The sequence below is a fragment of the Galeopterus variegatus genome, unplaced genomic scaffold (assembly GCF_000696425.1).
Source record: "Galeopterus variegatus unplaced genomic scaffold, G_variegatus-3.0.2 Scaffold7560, whole genome shotgun sequence".
NCBI lineage: Eukaryota > Metazoa > Chordata > Mammalia > Dermoptera > Cynocephalidae > Galeopterus > Galeopterus variegatus.
This window is the reverse complement of record NW_007733671.1, coordinates 26,848-41,519: the sequence shown is the minus strand read 5'-3', so window position 1 is coordinate 41,519 and position 14,672 is coordinate 26,848. Positions and strand designations below refer to the sequence as shown.

At 42.5% G+C, this 14,672-nt stretch overlaps 1 protein-coding gene across 1 annotated transcript in view; it reads right to left on the bottom strand.

Annotated features, from left to right (window-relative positions):
• The window catches only part of LOC103607583 (dynein heavy chain 9, axonemal-like), a gene marked incomplete at both ends in the record, with an annotated part of 88,996 nt that overhangs the window by 60,511 nt on the left and 13,813 nt on the right, over positions 1 to 14,672 (bottom strand). The window contains 5 exons of the mRNA XM_008592073.1: positions 1,659 to 1,799; positions 7,204 to 7,368; positions 9,445 to 9,649; positions 10,794 to 10,916; positions 14,218 to 14,453. Of these exons, the coding sequence (XP_008590295.1) occupies positions 1,659 to 1,799; positions 7,204 to 7,368; positions 9,445 to 9,649; positions 10,794 to 10,916; positions 14,218 to 14,453 (870 nt within the window). The remainder of the gene's footprint in view (positions 1 to 1,658; positions 1,800 to 7,203; positions 7,369 to 9,444; positions 9,650 to 10,793; positions 10,917 to 14,217; positions 14,454 to 14,672) is intronic.

Below are 14,672 nucleotides of genomic sequence, written 5' to 3'. Positions count from 1 at the left end.
AAAAACAAAAAAAAAAAAAAAAAAAAAAAATACACACACACACGTATAAATGCAGTTCATCCAATTTGTAGACACTCTGAGTTAAAGGCAAGGGTTTGGGAAATGGAGAAATGACATTGCTAGTTAAATGAGCCCCAGCTACTGAAGGGCCTCTGATTTCTCAGCAGCTCCTCACCATCCCCACACCTTGTCCTCCAAATGGTTGTTCAGCTGGAAATACTTCACAGGACTGAGGTGTGGGCTCCATATATGTACGTTATACATTTGTGTGTGTGTGTGTGGATGTATCGTATGTATGTGTGTGTGAAGTCTTTGTGCGTCTATATGCACACGTTCTCTCTCCCTCTCCTATCTCTTTGCAAGTGTATGTAGTCTTCTCTGTGTGTTGGGTCCAACCAAAGAAATTGTTCAGAAATGCTTCACCACCTCCTGATGCTTCTTCAATAGCGGTCTTTTGGTGAATGCCCTAGGGGAGAAAGATGTACTTTCAGAGATGTACTTAAAATTTATAGGTCTTTATTTTTTCATGAGTAAGATAAGTGTAGTCAGCACTTACAATTTGTTAACATCTTTAGTTTTAGGAATATTTCAACAAGCATAAAGCAGTAGCGTTGAGGATATTAGGGTAATATGAAAAGAAATTTAAAATTGGTCTATTATTATTGCCTGCTTTGGTCTTTAATCAAAACAAATGATATGCACATTTGATCATCTCTATTACATTTGATGGCTCTTTGGGGACAAAGATTACTTCTCATATTTCTTTGGTATCCTCTTCCACACATTCGGTAAGCATATCAAATGTGCTTACTGAGTGAATGAGGCTGAGACTTGTAGGGTTAATCCTAATTCCTACTCCTATCCTTCTGTTCCAGCCAAAGTTACTGTAATGGTTAACTTTAGGTGTGATCTTGACTAGGTTAAGGAATACCTAGAAACCTTGTAAATCATCATTTTTGGGTGTGACTGTGAGGGTGTTTCCACAGGAGATTAGCATACAAGCCTGAGTGGGCTAGGTGGTAAAGATCCACCCTCAATGTGGGGTGGCCACCATCCAATCTGCTGGGGGCCTGGAGAAAACAAAAACAGAAGAAAAGGCAAATTTACCTCTCAGTCTGCGAGAGCTGGGATACACTCTACCTTCCTGTCCATGAACATCAGAACTTCAGGCTCCCCAGCCTCTGGATTCCAAGACTTACATTAGCAGGACTCTCAGGTTCTCAGGTCTTTGGCCTCAAACTGAGAATTACATCATCAGCTTCCTTGGTTCTGAGGGTTTCCAACCTGGACTGAGCCATGCTACTGACATCCCAGAGTCTCCAGTTTGCAGATGGCCTATCTTGGGACATCTCAGTCTTGATAATCATGTGATCCAATACCCCTAATAAATCCCCTCTCATGTATCTATATGCATATCTCATTGCTTCTGTCTCTCTGGAGAATCCTGAGTAACACAGTTACCAATTAGTCATGTAAGGCCCAATTAAAGTGATAAAGACTGTGATATAGATCTGAAGGCAACGTAGCTGCTCTCCTGGCTTTATCTTAAAGACCTGCCATAGCTAATGAAGCATATGGATAAGCTCTCATGGAGAATTACATTGGCAATGTTATACCACATTATTACGATTATGTAGAAAACTCCAGGTGTGAGTCACCTTGAGAGAAAACTGGTACATGGGGTGAATCTTGCTGAGGTCGTTCATGATGAAGTAGAGCAGAGAGGCTCGGGCAGCTGCTGGCCTATAGTGCTCTCGGGCCTCGTTGATTTGTGCTTCAGTCACCTTGGCCTCCTGGACCTGTTGGAAAAATAAATAGCAGTCCATTGTTCAAACCAACCAGGGCTTCCTGAGAACCAACTTGACCTCTCTGTGTGAGCAGATGTGTATCTGTGTTTGGGGTGGACCAAGTTGGGATAGGGATAGTGGGTAGAGGGTTGAATTGCTACTGTGATATTCCTTAACAGAGCTTGAATGCAGAAGATGATACGCTTCTAGTCTTTCAGAAGGTGAGGGCGTCAGCTCTTCCTGTTGGGAAGTGTGGGCCATGCCAGCCTCTAGGCTCCATCTCTAATGAGAAAAATTTTGTGGAAATGCAAAAAATATGTTACTTGAAAATGAACTGGAATGCCAAGCAGTGGAAATCCAGGGGAAGAAGCATAGTATAATTTTCTTTTTTCTTAATGTTTATAAAATGGTTAATATATAAGTTCACAAAGAAAATCTCTTTCCATGGAATATTTCATTTTCAGAAAATTCTTATCACAAGTAAACATAGGAAAGGAAACGTAAGCATCAGGAAGAGGGATTTCTGTAAGAACATGCTACTAAATGCAATCCTCAATGTGCTCTGCCCTTATTTTCCAAAACAGAGTAAAACTATTGACAACTTGTGAGATTCTGAAAGGAAAAAGCAACTATCTTTATTGAAGATATTCTCACAATAAACAATTATAAACTACAGGAGGAAGTATTATCAAAAGGGACAGTTAGAGGACTCCTTCTAAAAACAAAACAAAACAAAAACAACCCCCCCAAACCCCAAAAGAATTAGCACACCAAGAACTAAAGGTTACTGAGTGACCTAAAACTCACCCTTAACTAAGTATGTTTAAGAGCAGTAGATATAAAAGAAATCATAAAACAAGGACATAATAAGAAAGAACTAGCGTATCTGAAAAAGAACTAACTAGAACTTCTAAAAATAAGAATACAGCTATTTAAGTGAAGAAAGTGTACTCTTCCTAGTTAAATAGTAAGTAGTTAAATAGTAAACTAAAGTTGAAAAGAGGATAAGCGAACTAGAAGAGAAATAAGAGAAAATTGTTATGAGAACAGCTCAGATAGAAACAGGTGGAAAATGCATAAAAGAGATTATGAAACTTGGCAGATATAATGAACAGATTTAAAATACATCTAACAGAAATAAGTAGAGAATAGAGAGAATGAGAAAGAGGCAATATTTGAAGCAACAGCATTTAAGAATTTTCCAAGATTTACAAAAGGCCAGAGCCTTTACTTTGAAGAAACATATCGCTTTTGAGTATGATAAATAAAAGATAAATTCTCACTACATAGTAAAATTTCAGAATATTAAAGATAAAGAGAAAATATTAAAAGCAACCAGAAAGAAAAGGTGAGATACCTAAAAAGGAAGAGCAGTTAGAATGCAAGCATATTCTCAATACCAACAACAGAGCCGTAAAATATATCATAAAACAATAACAGGACATGGAAGGGAATAATCAGAGTTAGAGAACTCTAAAGTCCTTACATTGTTTTGGAAGAGGCTAGATACATTGCTTAATTTCAGGTTTTGTGAAGTATATATGTGTATATGTATACACACATGTACAAGTATATATATTTTTAACTCACATATAGAAAATGAAATAGATTTTTTCATATATAAATGAAACAAGGTTAATTGATAAAATAAAATAGAATGAATAGCTTAAATGTCAGTAAAGGATAAAAGAAGGGAGATAAGGAAAATCAAGGAAGAAGAAAAAATAAAAAGTTTGGTTAAGATAGTAGAAAGAAATTCTACTGTATCAATAATGTTAATAAACGTAAATTGGTTAAATTCAGTAGTTGGAAGAAAAAGATTCTTAGAAGGGGTGGAACTGAATAAAAATCACATAATTGCTTTTTTGTTTTTTTGGAAGATGGCCAGAAAGGGGACCAAACCCATAACCTTGCTATTATAAGGCTGAGCTCTAACCAACACAGCTAACCAGCCAGCCCTGGTTGAGTTGTTGTTATCACAGATTCATAGTCTTCAACCTCACCTGAGTCCTTAATGCTTGCTGTTCATTAATGTCCATGACTCTGGTCAACTTTCATTCCATTTTCCACAATAACTATTGTACACTATCGCTACTTTCCCAAGTCCCCTCCCTCACAACCATTCCCTCACTCTCAGCAGATAAATGTGGTTCATCTGTTCACAGATTATTTAGAGATCATTGGGAAGGAGCTACTTTAATTTCTGCCTCCCCCTACATTCCATTAATTATCTGTTCCTCTACTCCAGTTGCCCACATGGACCCATGTCCCATTTCGAGACTCAAGTGTGCTCCTTATCCCCTATCACATTGGATAGGGCCTCTCCATTTTTCTAAATATAAGCTTTTCATCTGTGACCTGAATTAAGTCTCCCCTAACTTTCTTATGCATCCTGCTGAATTAACCATTTCCTTTCATTTCTGTAAATTCAGATCTTCTCCTCAGCTGCTTCTTTTCTTTTACAATCCATGCATCTTCCCATCCCCAGCTAGGATCTTAGCATGCTCATGTCTCATCTCAGAGTAAAAAGCCTCCAAGGATCCTATGTCCTCCTTTCTCTCTACCATTTCATGGTTTGGCTTCTTTGAAGAGCCATCTATACTCACTTCCTCTTTCTCAATTCTCATTCTAATGCAGTCTGGCTTCTGCCTCCACTACCTCATCAAGATCATTGATAGCTCCTTTCTGCAAAATTCAATGGACACATCTCAGCCATCCTTTATTTGAGTTCTCAGCATCATCCAGTGATGCTGACATCCCTTCTCTTTGAAATGCTTTCTTTCATAATAACTTATATTCCTGCTTTTCCTCTCATGTCTCCTCTACTCCATGTTATGCATCTTCCGTACTTCTTTTAAAATGTGTTAGTAGTCCTCAGTGCTCTCCTCTCAGTCTTATCATTGCATAGACATCTCCTAGGTGATGTCACCCACCCCTAATGATTCAATAATCAACTACTTGCTGATGACTCTCAGTACCCTATTGTTGGTCAAGACCATATACCCCCAAACTTAGGGGACATTCTCGTGTGAATGGCTCAAAGGCGTTCCAAACTCAATACAACACAAACTGAAACCGCCCTTTCTTCTACTCCCAAATCTACTATTACTCACTTCCATCAAGGATCGGCATCAAAACCTACCCAGATATTTATTCCAGGAAACCGAGACTCTTCATAACTACTCCTTTATCCATCTATAATCATATCCAATTAATTAGCAAATTTTTCAATGGTTTTTTTTTTTTTTTTTTTTTTGCAGCTGGCTGATACGGGGTGTTACAAGGCTGTCCTCTCACCAACTGAGCTAACCATCCAGCCATTCAATTCTTCTTTAACAGCCTTGAATTTGCTCACTTCTTTCTGCCACCAAAGCCACTACCTTAATTCAGGACACCATTACCTCTCACCTGAATTGCCGCACCTCTTATTATTTTCTCTGCCTCCTGTATTCCCAATCTCTCCTACAGACTGTAGCTGAAGTGATCTTTTTTTTTTTTGTCTTTTTTCGTGACCGGCAACGGATCGCAACCCTCGGTGTTGCCCCCGCACCTCGCTCAGCCAGTGAGCAGCCGGTCTGTATGTGGGATCCGAACCCTCGGCGGGAGCGCCACCGCGCTTCCCAAGCGGCGCACTGTAGCAGTGCGCCACCGGGCCGGCCCCTGAAGTGATCTTTTTAAAGCACAGATCTCATGTGACTATCCTGTCTAAAAAGGAAAAAACTGAAAACTTTTTAATGATCTCCAACTTCCATCAGAATAAAGCCCAGTCTTCTTAGCATGACTCACAAAGCCCTTTGCAACAGAAACTCAGGCTACCTGCCATGCCTCATCTCCAGCGACCACTTCCAGCCCCCACCCCTCTATGTTCCAGCTACACTAGAGGAAGACATCCCCTCCCTCTCCCCCAATGTGGGTTGAATTATCCTCCGTTTCTGCACAGCTCGCTGTGCTTCCTCTACCTCAGCCCTAATCTCTGTTTTCTAACTCCTGTTTACTCATCTCTCTCCCTCAGAGGGCAAGTCCTAGAAGCCTGGGATTCCAGCAAGTTCCTTGTTGTATCCCTGACTTTTGTCATAAAACTTAGAATATAGCAGCCTCCAAATAAATATTCATTAAACAAATGAATGAGAAAGAGAAAGAACCAAAGAAAAAGAACAACAAAATAAGCATAAAGGCTCCATACAGCACTTGGCACACAGCAGGTGCTCAACAAACGTTCATTGGCTTTAGAGGAAAGGAATAGGGAGAAGGACTGAGGGCGCAGGAAGAGACCAATGTGGTTGATTCCATCCTCTGACCTCCTCCCTCTGTGTGGGTTGGGTTCCGTCCCCCTGTCTCTCCTGCCCAGGGCAGTGGAACATCCACCATAATTGCTTTACAAACTCTCATGTCCCATCTAGAGATGTGGCGGTCAGAGAGAACTGGCGGTAAAAGCTGGTGGCCACACAGCAGCCGCTGAGCCAATGCTAGGTTGGACCTTCCTTTTTCCAGTCTCATCACTCCAAGCTGAGTTGTCTGTTATCTCAGAGTGGGTCTGGCCTGGTTTATCTGCCCTGTCCGTCATTACTTTTCAATCTTCCTGACTTGTCCCTGCCTGGAACAAAGTCTTTCCTATTTGGAGAAATCCCAATAATCTGGCAATAAGTATATTCCTTTGAAGGTGTATTGTTCCTGGACACTGTTACTGATATGCTATGTCCTGCTCAGAATCAATATCTTAACTGCTCTTTTGATCCAGGAGCAGGACTGAGAATGCAAAGGGCACATGTAGGTTCCGCAAGTCTGCAGGGAAAGGGCGAAGTGAGGGGTTGGGCCCCTTCCCATCAAGCCATGTCTTTAGTCCCCTGCCAGGGGGAATAAAAGCCTTCCAAATGCTGTGAAATAAAGGAAGGAAGCTAGATACTATAATTGTTTCCCAGGATGACACAGTTTTTGAGAGCTGTATTTCCCAGGAAGTCATTGAAGTTTTCTTATTAAAATCAGACTTGTGAGATTTTTGCAGTCCAGTGGGTTTTCTTAGTCAGGGTACAGTCATGCCTGAAGCAGTCAACTCGCACATCAATGGGATTCTGTAGCTTCAGGGCAATCCCAGAAGCCATCTGAGGTATCAAATTTGAGCTACCATTCCCCGCACAGAAAAGAGGCCATGCACAGACTGGAGTGCTCATCAAGCGTTTGTGGAGTTAAGATGTCAAAAGCATTTTCCATAAGGTGGGAACTCCAAAATACAGGATGCGAGGTAGTCATTCCAGGAATTCTGCCTAGCTGAACTTTCTAGAAGAAACTTGTGAAGATGGAAAAGCTATCTGTTACTCTGACTTGTTTCTAAAAGTCAGACTCAAGGACTAAGAGGAGAGAAGACTGTTGGAGGACCCCTGCCTAGGCTGCCTTCCTGGACTAGCCAGGGCAGTTTCACCTTTTTCTCGACTTCTGTGGCAGTCTGCTTGGTGATCTCGAGGTTTTCCACCAAGGCCGTTTCTTCTAGGAAGTTCCCAGATGCTGAAGAGAGGCGAGAAAGCAGGTTGTCTTCTAATGTTTTCAGGGTGATTTTGAATCCATTCTGCTGCTTTGTGAGCTCTGACTGCAAATATCAAGTAAGAAGGAGTCAGGGGGGCCGAGCCCGTGGCGCACTCGGGAGAGTGTGGCGCTGGGAGCGCAGCAGCGCTCCCACTGTGGGTTTGGATCCTATATAGGGATGACCGGTTCGCTCACAGCGCTCACTGGCTGAGCGCAGTGTGGCTGGTCTCAAAAAGGACAAAAAAAAAAAAAAAAAAAAAGAAGGAGTCAGGGGTAGACGCTCAGAGCAGACTATTCTCGGGTTAGGCCTAAACAAACAAATGTCTGTGGGGTCAGAGTCTCTTCCCCTAGAGATAGTAAATGGGAGGCAAATAGAATGAAATTCTGCAAGGGTAATAGAAATGGGTTCAACTGTATTAGGGTTCTGTCTTTGTCAGCACACGCTGCCATAACAAAATACTATAAACTGGGTGGCTTGTACAACCACCCAGACATTTATTTTCTCACAGTTCTGGAGTCTGGAGGTCAGATCAGGGTGCCAGTGTGGTTGGTTTCTGGTGAGGCCTCTCTCCCTGGTTTGCTGACAGCCACTTTCTCACTGTGTCTTCTCATGACCTCTTCTTTGTGCATGCGTGGAGAGACAGGGAGAAAGCTCTCTGGCATCTCTTCTTGTAAGGGCACTAATCCCATCATACCAGAGCTCCACCCTTATGACCTCATTTAACCTTAGTCCAATCTCCAATACAGCCACATGGGGAATTAAGACTTTCAAATTATTTAGGAATTAGCTCAAATGCCAACTCCTTGTAGAATCTTTTCTCTGACTATCATAGTTTAAGTGAACCCCCTGGCTTTCTAATATCACCTTGTTTTATTTTCTTCAAAATTCTTATCACTACCTGAAGTGACATTATGTATTTGTTTACATGCTTATTGTCTGTGTTCCTCCACTAGACTGTAAGCTCCATGAAAGCAAGGACATGGCTTTCCTTGTTTACTGCTGAATCCCCCATATCTATAACATTGCCTGTTATAGAGTTGGTGCTTTACAGATATCTGTTTAATAAATGAATGATTGAAGGAAGCAGAGTCCAGGGAGCACTGAACTCAATCTCACATGCACTGTAATTTTGGGCTTGTAATATATAATCTAATCATTTTAAAGAGAGGGAAAAAAAGCATGCTGTCTGCTATGGACTAAACTGTGTTCACCCGAAATTCATATGTTGAAATCCTAACTTCCCATGTGACTGTCTTGGAGATTGGGTCTTTAATGTTAAGTGAGGTCATAAGGGTGGAGCTCTGGTACGATGGGATTAGTGCACTTACAAGAAGAGATGCCAGAGAGCTTTCTCCCTGTCTCTCCACGCATGCACAAAGAAGAGGTCATGAGAAGACACAGTGAGAAAGTGGCTGTCAGCAAACCAGGGAGAGAGGCCTCACCAGAAACCAACCACACTGGCACCCTGATCTGACCTCCAGACTCCAGAACTGTGAGAAAATAAATGTCTGGGTGGTTGTACAAGCCACCCAGTTTATAGTATTTTGTTATGGCAGCGTGTGCTGACAAAGACAGAACCCTAATACAGTTGAACCCATTTCTATTACCCTTGCAGAATTTCATTCTATTTGCCTCCCATTTACTATCTCTAGGGGAAGAGACTCTGACCCCACAGACATTTGTTTGTTTAGGCCTAACCCGAGAATAGTCTGCTCTGAGCGTCTACATTTATAGCATTTTGTTATGGCAGCGTGTGCTGACAAAGTCAGAACCCTAGTATGGTTGAACCCATTTCTATTACCCTTGCAGAATTTCATTCCATTTAGTTTTGGTTGTAGGCATGTGGTCATGTGTGATCGGAAGCCCTGATTTCATAGCCCTGTGCCAGGCAGCTCTTGGCCACAGGAGTGTCCATTCTCCCAGCTGTCTTCTGTGTCTGTTCTTCAGCTCACCCTATCCTCCCTTTCTTAATGTTCTGTTCCCAGGCAGCTAGCTGAGGATGGTGCTCTTCCAAGTCTGCAGAGACCACCATACTCAGCTCTGGGAAAAACACACCATCCTCCCTCGCCAGTGGGGTGCACTTCAGGATTAATGGCAGAGCATTTTCCTCCTCCTCTCCTCAGTGAACACCCCACGCACCTTCAGCTGCTCCAGGTCAGGCCTCTCCATGCTGACCACAGCAGCCAGTAGTTGGTCCTCCAGGCTGTCCCTGGTCACAGTGAAGTTGATCAGGGTGGCCTGAGCCTGCAGCTCTGGCTGGTAGTGAGGATTGGCCAGCTTGGTGTGAAGGATGAGCCGGAACTTGGGATTGTATTCACACTCTTTGTCTCCAATTTTAATGAACCTAGAACACAAAGCCTCATGAAACGATGGGGTGCCTTCCTGAGAGATTTGGTCAGGGACAGAATTCTAGATTTATTTTTTTTTCCACAACCATAGCAAACAATATTTCCATATTCAGATAGATTCTTCCTAAGCATGTCTAGTGTGAGCTCTAGGATCCTCCTTTGTCCTATGGTAGGGGACAGGTGTGGAGGAGGATAGATTTTTCTCCCATTAGCCACCATGTTGGATTTTGCACTGGGGAACTCTAGGGAGAGCCATTCCCATCGTAGTCAATGTAGATTAGTATATTATGAAAAATTTCCAGCAGATGGCAGTAAAGTGCTTGGAGGAAGGGACACCTTGTAGTTTTCACAAAGGTGCTTTACGGGTTAGCAATGGGGCTTACTTTATCTCATGGCCGACAGGGGAATGACTTCTGTCAGTGAACATGATTAAACAAGTAAATGAGCACAATCTAGAGACATGTAAAGGCAACTTCAAACCTGGGCAGTAGGTGAGTCTCCTGAGTCAAGCAGCAGTTCGTGATAATTACCACTCCCCAGCGCAGGTACCGACTGCCCGCTCCTTCCTCTTTTCCTCTCTGCCCCTCCTGGTCCTCTTACATACACTTGCTACGTTCTGATCATGCACCAGTACCCAAAGCAGCAGAGGCGCATCAAATTGACAAGGAGCCGAGTTCTCAGAACTCAAATGTCTGGCTTGGATAAAATGCCCATGCTGAAAAGTCAGTCTGCTTTTTGGTCACTTTCCTTCTAAAGTTCCTCCAAAGTTGTGCATGGGGCCATTTAGAAGGAAGTCCATGAGGACACTGACTGATGAAAGCAAAGTTATTCCAGGAAACTTTCTCTAGGAGGTGAGGGCAGCCTAATAGCTAGAAGAAAGAAAGGTGTGCATGCTGCAGGGAGCTGCTTGGGATGTGCTGAGGAGAGGCTGACTGATGAAAGCAAAGTTATTCCAGGAAACTTTCTCTAGGAGGTGAGGGCAGCCTCATAGCTAGAAGAAAGAAAGGTGTGCATGCTGCAGGGAGCTGCTTGGGATGTGCTGAGGAGAGGAAATTCTGGGAAGAGCAGACCTCTCCACAGCTCTAGCCGGGGCTGTGAACCAGCTCCTCACAAAGGGTCAGCAACAGAGCTGGGTCTTACCGTCCTTTTTTAATGACTTCTCTCCCAAGCAGGGGTCCTAGAACAGGATCAATGGACTCCTCTAGGTTTTCAATCAGCACCACATCTCCGGCTTCCAGGGCATGCTCGATGGTTTGAAGGTAGCTGGAGGGGCAAGTTGGGCAGTGTGAGCCTGTGGCAAGGTGTGAATTCAGAGTCAATTTAACAAGACAACCATGTCCTCTAAAGCACCATGGTAAACTTGGAGGCACAGCTGTGTGGAATGTCCTCAGTGGTCGCATTTTTCTCTAAAGTTATATTTATGTAATAATATACAGTTTTTAGAAATGGGGGAAATTATAAAATATTAAAAAGAATATAAAAATTAACCCTAATCTCTCCATCTGTCCTTCATGAAAGTTTTGGTATTTACTGTGTGTATTTGGATATATTTTCAAATACAGTTTTTATATTACTGGATTCATATGGCACCTTTGTTTTATAACATAGTTTTTGTACATAAAATGCATTGTAAACATTCCCCCATGTCATTAAATGTTCTTCCATAATAATTTTTAATGAATGAGTATTATACCACATTGATACACCTTAATTTATTTACCAATCAACAAAGATCTAGGTTACTTTTAACTTTTCATTGCTATGGAGAGGTTAATAGACATATTAATAGGTTGATTTTCCCTAAATCAATTTATAGGTTTGATGTCATTCCAATTCAAACAAAAAATAACAATGAAACTTTACAGAACTTGACCAAAGACCTTAAGTTAATCTAAAAGGATATAATGAGAAAGATGATAAAGAAAAAAAAACAATAGTGAAGAAGAAGAGAAACTCATATTATTTAGTACTAAATTTTTTTTATGTAACTTTAAAATACAGATGTGTAAAAAGAAGTCTTAAAGAACATTGTATACCGGGCCGGCCCGGTGGCGCACTGGATAAGTGCGCCGCTCGGGAAGCGCGGTGGCGCTCCCGCCCGAGGGTTCGGATCCCACGGTCCCCGGTCCGGTACGGGGGCAACACTGAGGGTTGCAATCCGTTGCCGGACACGGAAAAAGATAAAAGACAAAAAAAAAAAGAACATTGTATACCAAAAAGTTAGTGGTGTTTTTGAATGGTGAATTATGTTTTTATTTCTTTGTTTTTTGTGCAAATCCTTTCCCTTCACATTTTTTTTTACAATGATGATATATTACTTTTGTAATGAGAAATACCACAATAAATGTTACTAAATATAGAACTAAATAGTTAAAGGATGGTACGGTAGTAGATAAATAGAAAAAAATGAAGACCCTACTTAAGAAAATAGTTTAATGTATAGTAAAATAGCACCTCTAATTAATTGAGGAAAGAACAGAAAATCTAATAGATGGTATTGAACAGCAGGTAACCATTTAGAAATTAGTCTGTACCTCATATAGTACCTTAACATATATTTAAAGTAACTGGATTTCAATCATATGACAAAAGAAGACCATACATATTATAGATAATGCAATACTTATATTCAAATAGTAAACAGCAGATCTAGAAAACCACCCAATAGAAGGGCAGCCAATAGACATGAACAGAGAATTAGTTGAACAAATATTTATTGAGGGCCTATGATGTGCCAGGCAGTGTTTTAGGTACTAGGGACAGAGCAATGAGCAAAAAGGACACACTCTTCCATCCAAAATCCATTTATTAGGTAGCTAGAGAGGAATATTTCAAAGTTTGAGGAAAAGGCCAAGGTTAGATTATCTGTGACTGACGATGCAGATAAAAATGTATCATGTCATATCTTGGCATACATTTCTCATAGGATGGATCCATTCTAGTATTCAATATTTGCTCTGTTTAATGATCATTTTTAATATTGCAGTTTTGATTTTGACAACCCTGGGTGACCTGAACCTCTGGGCAAGCATGCTTGGGACATGAGAAGAGGGCAGCAAATGCCACTTTGGTGGCTACATGTTAGAGTGGATAAATCTCAGGTTTCTAGGTGAGGATGACCCGGGTTCAAATATCACCTCCATTGCTTAAAAAATTAATCAATGTATTTTTAACTGTAGTAAAAAACACAAAATTTACCATATAAGCCATTTTTAAGCTCACAGTTCAGTGGCATTAAGTACACTCACATTGCTGTGCAGCCATCACCACCGTCCACCCACAGAACTCATTTCCTTGCAAAACTGAAACTCTGTTCGCATTAAATGCTAATTCTCCATTTCCCATCCCCCAGCCCCTGGCAGCCACCATTCTACTTTCTCAGTGCATTTGACTACCCCAGGGACCTCATATGACAGGAATCATACAGTATTTGTCTTTTTGCCACTGGCTCGTTTCACTTGCATGACATCTTTAGGGTCCATCCACATCATAGCATGTGTCAGAATTTTCTTCCTTTTAAGACTTAGTAAGATTGCACTGAATGTGTATACCATGTTTTGTTGGTCCATTCCTCTGTCAATGGACACTTGGTTGCTTCCACCTCTTGGCTACTGTGGACAGTGCTGCTGTGAACATGAGTGTAAACTGTCCATTGCTTTTAAAATGGGGTACTCTTGGGGAAATTACTTAACTTCTGTGAACCTCAATTTGCACAGATGTGAAATGGAACCAATCACAGTAACCTTACTGATTGTGTGGGTTAAAGAAAGCATTTGGGATAAAGCCCCAACACGCAGACTGGCACCTAATGAATGATGTCTGCATCTCTTCCTCTCCCCCACTGCATCATCTGTCCCCGTCGTGTGTCCTCACGGCACAGAAGAAATACTGAAACTGCAAAGCTAAGCTGTAATGGGGCTAACGAGGCAGTGGGTGAGAGACGCTGAGGCCCAGGCTGCTGAAGTCTGTGGGTGCCGGGAAGACCTTCTCTGTGCCATTCACGGGCTTCCTGCAGCAACTGTCCCTTCATGTGTGTACAAAGCCACAGGGCATGTAGGCAGGGCTCCGAAGGTTTCATAACTAACTCAGCCACTACACGACCCACTGCAATGTGTGATGGAGGCTCAGGAGAAAGAGAGTTTAGATTCACCTGTGTGGCTCTAGGGCAGAGACAGGTAGGGACAATGGGTATAAGAGAGCTGAGCGAGGCAGCTTTTGGCTAAATGCGAGGAAGACTTTGTAAAACAGAGTTGTCAACAGTGGGATGTGAAGGGTGGCAGGAGGTGTGTAAGGAGAGATGGGAGGATGAGCCTCAGGGATGGTGGAGAAAGGACCCCTGAATGGGTGGAAAGGCTGCAGCACCTGGTTTCCAATGAGAAAGAAAAGCAAAGACGTAGGACCCAGGCATCTTTCATTGACATGTTTCCTAAAATGCCAGGAGGAACCTCATGGAGATACTAGAAGGGTAGAAACACTCCACTGGGGCTTAACATCTGCATATACCATCCCCCCCTCACCCCTGCACAAATAGCCAAAGCAGGAGCTTCCGTGCTCAGCCGCTTACCCTTTCTGACCAATCTGGGTGACCCGGAGGTCTTCGCCATGTCTGGCTTTGATCCATTTGACGCCTTGCAGCTGAGGGTCCACCAGCAGCGGCCAGCGCTCGCAGCTGCTGAGGATGGTGGCATTCTCCACAGACATGCGGTCCGCAGGGAGGCCCTCGTTCTGCCAGGCGGCCACGGCGGCGTCGTCCGTCAGCACCCTCAGGGGATCCAGGGCTGGGGTGGCAGGGATGGGAACCTGGCGAAGAAGGGAAGCACGCTTTCTCAGCTGGGGGATATGCAGTATCTCACTAAATGAAAGAACTGCCTGGAAAGCAAAATCAGCATCCCCCTGGAGACATATTTCCTAGCTGTGTGAGTATATCTGGAAGCAGGTTTTGTTAAAGTCTTTTTCTTTTTTTTTTTTTTGTCTTTTTTCGTGTCCGGCAACGGATCGCAACCCTCAGTGTCGCGCCCG